Here is an 8,858-nt window from a genome sequence, read left to right as displayed (position 1 = left end):
CGAGTCTCGCAGAGTACGGGGCTGGTGTTCGGCTCAACCGCCGTTGGGATCACAGCCCCCGAGGTGGCGTCCAACCGCCCATCCTCGATCGGCGCGGTTGGCTCCGAACTAAGGGTCGGAGCCAATGCGGGTGCGGCCTCCAGGGCACTGTTCGGCGGCAGAGCTAGATCATGCTCGTCGTGACAGTGCGGCGCGCTGGGCGGTGGTTCGAGTCCGTCGAAGATCAAGCCCCGCGGATGTCAGCCGTGTAGTTTAAATTTCCGAATCTGACCTGACGGCCAGGGGCGTAGCTTTCGATCTGCTCTAGATGGCCAAGTGAATTGGCCCGCAGTGCGAAGCCGTCAAAGACGAAGATCTGTCCGGGGAGGAAGGTCTCACCATGGACTGCATCGCTATTGATGATCGTAGGAGCCATCAGGCCTGACGGGACGACACAAAGGAACTCTCAATGAAAGCACCAATGTCGGTGTCAAAACCGGCGGATCTCGGGTAGGGGGTCCCGAACTGTGCGTCTAGGCCGGATGGTAACAGGAGGCAAGGGACACAAAGTTTTACCCAGGTTCGGGCCCTCTCGATGAAGGTAAACCCTACGTCCTGCTTGATTAATATTGATGATATGGGTAGTACAATAGTAGATCTACCACGAGATCAGAGAGGCTAAACCCTAGAAGCTAGCCTATGGTATGATTGTTGATGTGTATGTTGTCCTACGGACAAAACCCCCCCGGTTTATATAGACACTGGAGAGGGTTAGGGTTACATAGAGTCGGTTACAATGGTAGGAGATCTGAATATCCGTATCGCCAAGCTTGCCTTCCACACCAAGGAAAGTCCCTTCCGGGCACGGGACGGAGTCTTCAATCTTGCATCTTCATAGTCCAGGAGTCCGGCTGAAGGTATAGTTCGGCTATCCGAACACCACCTAATCCAGGACTCCCTCACACCAACACAAGGCCAAAAAGACCAAAGAAAAGTGCCAAGCGACGGGAGTAACAGCACCAAGGCCGAGCGGGAAGGAACCACCTCCACCGCTATCGTGTCAGAGGCCCGCGCCTCAGGCACCATCGCGGTCGCCGTCCGAACACAGCAGCGGGGCATACCAGGCCCGAAACGGGCCCGCTAAGCCACGCCGGCCACGCTGCAGCAGGCTGGCGTCGGCGCCGCCAGCACCCAGCCGCTCATCGGCCGCGTCGGGGAACCCTGCCGCCACCGGGTCAGTCGCCGCTTAGGAGCACCCTCTTGGTGCAGCTCCGTCCCACGTCGGAAGCCATCAAGAGGGGAAGGTCAGGGGGTCGCCGCCACCAGCGTCCCTAGGGCTAGGCTGGCCATGGGCGCCAGCAACGATGGCGGGGAGAAAGGGGAGAGGAGGGTTGATGGAGTGGGAGGCCGACTCGGGAGGAGACTTCCCCATGGACTACACGTTGGTGTTTACCGCAGTACCGTATTGGAGAAAAGGCCAAATCTTGTCTTTTTTTTTTCTTATCTTACATTCTTACTATAAAAGCATGTAAAAAGCCCGACGTCTGGTGTTCACCACCTAATAACTGCCTTCTGCCATAGAACAAGAACCCAAGAAAGCCGCGCACCGCAGCCACGGAGATGGCCCGCGCTTTCTTCCACACCCCGCAGCGGCAGCACCACCTCGCCGAGCTCCGCATTGAGGGCGACCAGTCGCCGATCGCCTTCTCCGACCCCTGCGCCGCCGGCCGCAAGCGCCGCTGCCTCTTCCCCGCCTTCTCCCCGCGCAAGAAGATTTTGGTCGACCTGCCCCCCTTCTCCTCCGCGCCCGCGCCTTCCCCGCCACCCAGCGGCGGCCGCACCGTCAGCGTTTTCTCGTCGGCGCTGTCGCCTTCCAGCGGAAGCAACGGAAGCTTCGCGTTCTGCGCTTTGCCGGAGCAGCCATCGCCCAAGGGCTCCAACCGCAGCGGCGCCTTCGCGTTCTTGACTTCGCCGGAGCGGTCGCTGACACCCATGGGTTCCACCGCCAGCAGCGGTTTTGGGGTCTTTTCTTCTCGGCCGTCGTTATCTCCCGGCCACGGGGGCTCCAACGGAACCGGCGCCATCGCGTCCTTGGCTCCCCCGACGCCGACGCGCACGGGATCCAACGGCAACGACGGCGGGGAACCGGTGTTCCTGGCTTCTCCGAACACGGCGCTCGGGCGGAAAGATTCTTCAACGTCTGCGGCAGACAAGGTATTGTCTCCCGTGGGTCCCCGGATCAGCGGCGGTGGCGATCTCGTCTTCTCGCCGCCACTCGTCCTCACGGCCTCCCGGACGTCGGCATCTCCGGAGCGGAAGCCCGAGGGGAGCACCCTCTGGTCACGGCGCCGCGGGAACAAGCGGCAGTTGGAAGAGCAGCTGCAGGTCACCGTGCCGCTGAAGAAGGTCGCCAAGACGGAAGCGCTGGCCATCGGCGACCCTACCCGTCGCGCCGCCCTGTCCGTGTCGTCGACCAGGCCGTGCTGCGCGTTCGTCAATTCGCCGGCGAAGGCGATCAATCAGGTATCGCGACGCTTCCCCCTCCCTGCTCGATCTTCCGCCTCTGCGGTTGAGTTTTGGATTTCTTCGCCTGTTACTGGTAACTGCGATTCGCGTCTCTGATTTCTCTGGCTTCGGTCGCTGCAGGAAGCCAACAAGGACATCCTCGCCGCCAGCGGCGCATCCTGCTCCTCATCGCCGTATCAGTCACCGGCGGGAACGATCTGCACGTTCGACGCATCGCCAACAAGGCCGCTGGAGAAGGCGAGCAAGCGGGTAAGCCATTTCCTCTTTCCTGGTTGTCCATGTTCTCTCTGTTAATCCGATCGCCTGAATCATTCGAAGTTCGCATATCTTCATATCACCATGATCGTTTTGTTCGGCGATCCTTGGGTAGTCAGAAAAATGAGCAGTTTCATTTTGTTCAGCGGTAGGAAATCACTCGAGAATGCAACAAACAAATCGCGATCATTTTGTTCAGTTCCACCGATGCATCCGTCAGTTTAATGGTTAACACCGCTCGTTGCCGCGGCCTCTTTCTGTCATCTTGGTGGTTTGCCTTAACGAAATCTACAATCGTACAGGAGAGCGAGGGCGGAGATGGCCATGGAGCGGCGGCGTGCCCAGGCGCCGAGGTGGTGGTGTGCGTGACCTGCTCGTGCGGTGCCCGGAAGGAGTTCTGCTTCGACCACCGCCACTGACGAGCTCGTTACCCCGTCCGTCGCCACCGGCAGTTACTTCGTCAATGGGTTGCTTCATCAGTCTGGCCTGAATTCAGGACACCGATAACTGCATTGTGCTCGGAACTGTGTGTGTGTTATGAAAGCTGTAGCGAATGGACGGTTCTCTCTGTAGTTTCCCAGCTGTTTTCTTCTTGATTTGAACTGCAAAGTGCTAAAGCGTCAAAGACGCTTGTGTTCCGGGTAAATGTACGCCGTTCCTTTAGTTGATGTGATGGTGATCTCCGCCATTTTCTTTTTTGTTTCTAGCTCAATAAATGAGTTACAGGGTTTTATAAAAAGAATTAATTTGATTGGTTAATAGGTGGGGAGATGGCCCACCCTTTTTGAAAATCAAGGGGAAGTAAGTTTGTAATTGGTTAGTAGATGAAAAATGTTTGTAACTCATGTATTTGTTTGTATGTCTAGCCGAGATTGCAAAAATCTTTATCTTTACCTCTTTATCTGTATTACCTATCTTATCTACTAATAAAACACGGATTGTTTCTGATCGTTTGTCACGCCGTTTTACAAATAAATCCCTCAGTTTTCTGTAAATCAACCCGCAGTACATGTTTAAGTTATAACCAAACCGTTTTTTCTCATTTTCTTAGAAAACTCCCTGACGTTTTAGACAATCAACCCGCCGTTCATATTTAAGTCAGCCGAAATGTTTTTTTAGTTTTAACAGAAAACCCTCTGACGTTTCGGTTAATCAATCTACAGTTTATGTAAAATAAGATTATTCATATCTTTTAAACCGTAACTTAAATTTTAACATGTTATATATGAAACTTGATTAGAAAAATATGTAGAATCTAAATATGAAGTTATTTTTAGCTGTTAAATATTTCTAAAATATAATTTTTGGTGCAAACTTAATATATAGTGTATGGTCTGTTTTTTTTGTACCGTCGGTGATTCAAATTGCAAATAAACATCTATTAAAACCAGAGTGAGAGAAAAAAAACATCGAGAACCATGCATACACAACTATGAAAAACCTCGCGGGAAAAAAACAACATACTTTTTATCTTATTCCAAGCGAGTGTGCGCATGTGCGCGCGCGTAAAAGAGAGAGACATTAAGACTAACCACATTCAAACGTGTTTTCATTGTGTGAGCACAGCGGTCACTGTCGGCAACACAAATGTGATGTCATGTGAAACTAAAAGACGTGGGCCTATTAATGTCTTGAGTCATGGTTATTGGTCAAGAGTGTGTATTTTTTTCTTTCCCGTTGCAATGCACGGGCTTTTTTTCGAACGAGTGTGTGAGTATAGAGGAAATACAAATGTAATGCCATATGAAACTAAAAGACGCGGGCCTATTAAGATCTTGAGTCATGGTTATTGGGTTAAGAACGTGTGTTATTTTCTTTCCCGTTGCAACGCACGGGGTTTTTTGCTAGTACTAATAAACCAGTTATTGTTTGTGGTCGTGCGTCGTGTTTTTTTTGCAAAAAAGTCGTGTTTTTGAGAAATTAACCCGCAGTCCAGTAAATCTCTACTACTTAAAAAAACGTAAGGTTCTCATTTCACCTTTCTTCCCACCACCCTTTCGTCCAAACTTTCATGTGTATGATAATCAATCATCTTAATTTACTTACCTTAACCAATTCCACTTTAATTTACTTACCAAACTTCTAATCAAAATATAAGATAATTCATGAGCAGAATTTGATGAGTATTTATTTACACAATCGCATTATTATTGACAGGTAAATCACAACCTAACGTTCTAGGATACTTATATCCCGTTGCAAAAAATGTTCCGTATTTCTGCCAGAAAATACGAGCGACCACGCCTCCACCCCATCTGGATCCGCCGCCGACCGGCGTCCTCAACCACGCCATCCACCGCCGTGCCGTCCTCCCCGCACCGCAGACTGCCTCCTCTCTGTCGTGTCCTCTTCCTCGCGCCGCCCGAGTCCTCCGCGCGCGGTTCGCCGACGCCGAGGCCCAGGCCAGCCTGCTCCGGGCCCGCGCCACCGACCGCGACGGGCTGCTCAGCACGCTCCTCGCCACCACGGGCAACGACCGGGAGGTGGAGGACGCGCGGGAGGCGGGGTAGCGTCAGAATCAGCGCACGTCGGATCCGGCATGCTGCTCCGCTCCCTTCCCAAGTCGCCCTGGATCTCGCGATGCTGGAGGTGGCCGCCGTCGTTGCTATGGAGGGCTCGCCACCCGCCTTCGGAGTCCCATGTCCCCGAGATCGACTGGATTGCCAAGCCGAGGTCATCATCTTTCGACAGGCTCCTCCATCACTTCTGGTTTCCCACAGTGGCTATGGGCTGCCTCTCCCTCTCGATCCTGCGCTCCTCCTCCTCCGGTTCAGGTTTCAGGCCGTGGCAGAGGGTCGCCTCTCCATATCCATCCTTCCAATCTGGAGCACAGGTGGAGAGCCTGGCTGTGTGCGGCGGAGATGGCGCCCGCATCTGCGCCCTATAAGCCCGGACAAAGCTCCTCCGAGGCCATGACCTCCGCAGGTATCGATCTAAAAAAGGCCGACAACCCAATGGAACCTCTCCCTGTCTCTTTCTTCTGCATCTTCCTCATACTATCCACTGGAATCTTAGTTTTTGTTGTTAGAATAAATCCGAGGCATACCGTCGATCATCCGAGGACCAAGCAATCACACGAGCACAACACCGAGATTTGTTAACGAGGTTCACCGATATGGCTACATCCCCAGGGCTTGACTACGGACGCTCCTCCCCGTGACACCGTCACAATACCGCACTCTGGCCACCCGGGCGCCGGCACACGCCGCCGGCTCCCCCTTGCGCGCCTGTGCTATTATGTTGGCATAGGTTACATCGTGTGTCTACCCCCGCTATATATGAGAGGTCTAGGATACAAGTGTCCTACTAGAACACGACTTCATACCCTGTAAACACAATACAACTACAAGTCCAACTGTAACCTACCTTGTACACAATATTCGACACAACTCTAACATTTGTAGTTAGCTAGCAAAGACTCAATTGCTGCATTTTTTGACTGTACATCTTCATATAGGATTCGATAGCCATGCCCTGGAGAGAAAGCTCACAAATTAGTGCAGTTAACAAGAAGCAATTGAACCGAAGATCTTACAAGATGGCTTGCAAATCTAGGTATCAAACAGAATTTCGGTAATATATATTATGTATACGGTACTTGGAAGGGATGCTTACCAGGTAAATACCACTTAAAATCTAGGTCCAGTAACTATCCAGTTGCAGATTCACTGCAAGTTTGTGCGACAGATATACATATATATATATATATATATATATATATAGATCAACTAGGATTTAGGTTTAACTCTATGGTACAATTGAAAGACTAAGGAGAAGAGGGTGGATTGTACTACCTGATTGCTTGCTGTACATCCGAAAGAGATTCAGTTGCTCTGAATATTCTGATTTGCCACATGGTCGCCGGTGTGAATAGCGCCTTCATGAGCGAATCTTTTAATGACGTAATTACCATCCAGCCATCCTGCCTTTCCAACGAACAACATACAAGCTTTGTTCTCTGAAGTTTAAGAATAGTGCAACCATCTTGCCTTTCCAAAGAATAACATATATATTATTAACCTTAATAGTGCAGCCAGCTAGCTGTAGTGCACTTATCTCTAAGCCCAGCTCCTCTTTAATCCATAAACTTATCCGTAACCAAAGGCTAGACGTATATTCAACTAATTCTATTCATTGAGTTGAGTTTCTTACTTCGGTATGGCATGAGGTATAGTAAGTTCCATTTCAATGTTCCAGGGACCACTTCCAGTAAGTTTCCACTCGACATCAGCAGTAATGTCCACTACCTGTATCAGCATGGTTATAGCGGTAGATAATCAGGGCAAATATCATAAGCAAATTACAACTTTAGAATCTCTGAATTCTAATAGATTTCTAATATCCTTCAAAACATGATGTGTGAGCGCTCTTTAGATATTCCAGTAAGTTTCTTTCTACAGGTGTTCTTACATCTCCTGAATGGATGATTCTCTTTGCATTTCGGCCGCTTGGCCCACTTCCGATGATCCACTACATCATCACTGTTTGGTAACCGGTTAGATACTCTTCAATCTCCTTATACCTACATTGTTATCATTCTCAACAACTTCATTCATGACACCTTTGATACTCATGTATGAGAAAGAACTTTCAGTGATTGAGTTACTTTATTTGACTTTATGTTGTTCAGGAGGGGAGGCCGCAAGGCGGGACAGCCAGTAGCGGCATTTTGTTCGGGGATGCGTGGATCTGGTGATGCTGGAGCTTGGGAACAGGAAACATCATATCCGCAATGGCGTTTCAAATAGCCAATTTACCTTTCTCCCTAAAGGATTCTTGCTCTGCTGTCAGTATCACTGGTCTTGGGGTTTAGATTTTGTCAATATCAAAATCTGGGTACTTACCAGCAAACGAGTTGTTGATCTATTTACTTAGTCAAGTTCATTTCTGCTATGTTCTTCAGTCAAGCTTCAACTTCTAGCCTTGATTAAATGGCAATGATATTCTCCAAAACCTACTAATGTCAGAAATCCTGCTACCCAACAGGATGGTCTGCCAAGTGATGTGAGCACTACTCAGTGTGTGGCAGACGTTCATTAGGAATGCAAACAAGATTTGAGATGTAGGTGTTGGTCAAATTTTGGAAAATTATGGGTCTGCAGGTACAAAATTACATGTAGGCAATTTTACGGTTTTCTGAGATTAAAGATTCAAGCATGAATGTGAATATAGTTCCATGGTTTTTTTGCTGACAGGTTTTCTTATATTTACTTCTCTTTGTATGATATTGGAATTTATATGCTTACTTAACTGCTCAAAGATATCTGTTTTGTTTGTCGATTGGAAGTTACCACATTAAGCTTGAGTCCATGTGAATTGACACACTGTTTGGAACAAAATAAAACTTAGTACTGTAGTACAGTTTGGTGGTTAAATTACTCCTTACCTCGACATTCTAATAATCTGTAATAAGGATAGTTCGCATTGGTCATGCAAGATCACTTGCGGGAAATTGGTGGCTTGCTGTTGTTGTGCTTCACAATTTCTGTTGTTTCTATTTATTTTACACTTTTTTATTTACTGCAATTTGCAAAACAGAAGTACTAGCATAACTGGAATTTCTGTTTGTGTTTTTTACAGAGGGAACATAGTTTGATGGGACAGCTCCTGAATCAATGTCACATAAGGCAACAACATATTTGGAGGAGTTGAAGGAGTTGAGATGAGTTGATCACATCCTCATGTGTCTTTGCATGTTGCAACAGGGGTGGTGTACTTTTTTTTATAGCAACATTCCTACTTTAGATAGAAGAACTTATGGGGCACATCAGATGTACTGACCACTCCTTAGTCCCAAGAACGGGAGTAACAATTTTTCTCAAGTTCTGCTGATGTATTGTACTAGAAGTCTGTTCATCAAACTGCCTTATCAACCATTTGCTATTAACCCTCAAACATCTAACTTTTTTTTACATCCTCAAACATCTGACATATTTCTTAGCAGCTGCCTTCTGACCCTCCCCTTCACCCTTTTCGGATAGTTTTTTTTGTGAATACCCTTTCCTGATAGCTATGTCCCACCATCTGCATCAGAACAAGAGAAAGGGGCAGATGATCTGTTGGCCACGGAGACATTGCTTCCTGCAATTGACCATATT

At 48.6% G+C, this 8,858-nt stretch overlaps 1 protein-coding gene and 1 long non-coding RNA gene across 4 annotated transcripts; both read left to right on the top strand.

The window, feature by feature from the left end:
• The first annotated feature begins 1,535 nt into the window (after nt 1-1,535).
• LOC125531602 lies at nt 1,536-3,567 on the top strand. The gene is made up of 3 exons (XM_048695963.1): nt 1,536-2,502; nt 2,626-2,754; nt 3,063-3,567. Exons 1-3 carry the CDS (start codon nt 1,600-1,602, stop codon nt 3,177-3,179), a joined length of 1,149 nt encoding a protein of 382 aa, XP_048551920.1. The 5' UTR covers nt 1,536-1,599; the 3' UTR covers nt 3,180-3,567.
• A 1,311-nt stretch (nt 3,568-4,878) lies between these two features.
• LOC125507752 lies at nt 4,879-8,655 on the top strand. Of its 3 annotated transcripts, none has more exons than XR_007282971.1 (3): nt 4,963-5,685; nt 7,161-7,255; nt 7,391-8,655. It is a non-coding gene; the product is annotated as an uncharacterized LOC125507752 (long non-coding RNA). The 3 variants fall into 3 exon arrangements; XR_007282972.1 differs by having other exon boundaries at nt 4,963-7,255; nt 7,391-7,862; nt 8,341-8,655; XR_007282970.1 differs by having other exon boundaries at nt 4,879-7,255.
• The last annotated feature ends 203 nt before the right edge of the window (nt 8,656-8,858 follow it).

This window comes from Triticum urartu, chromosome 1 (assembly GCF_003073215.2).
Source record: "Triticum urartu cultivar G1812 chromosome 1, Tu2.1, whole genome shotgun sequence".
NCBI lineage: Eukaryota > Viridiplantae > Streptophyta > Magnoliopsida > Poales > Poaceae > Triticum > Triticum urartu.
Note: the sequence above shows the minus strand (reverse complement) of the source record. Positions and strands in the feature narration are given on the sequence as shown.

What these genes read in the sequence shown, in the direction of transcription:
- LOC125531602 (XM_048695963.1), top strand. Translation starts at nt 1,600, where the DNA reads ATGGCCCGCGCTTTCTTCCACACCCCGCAGCGGCAGCACCACCTCGCC. An exon ending in CGGCGAAGGCGATCAATCAG is followed by an intron (nt 2,503 to 2,625) that starts GTATCGCGACGC and finishes CGGTCGCTGCAG; the next exon opens with GAAGCCAACAAGGACATCCT. An exon ending in TGGAGAAGGCGAGCAAGCGG is followed by an intron (nt 2,755 to 3,062) that starts GTAAGCCATTTC and finishes ACAATCGTACAG; the next exon opens with GAGAGCGAGGGCGGAGATGG.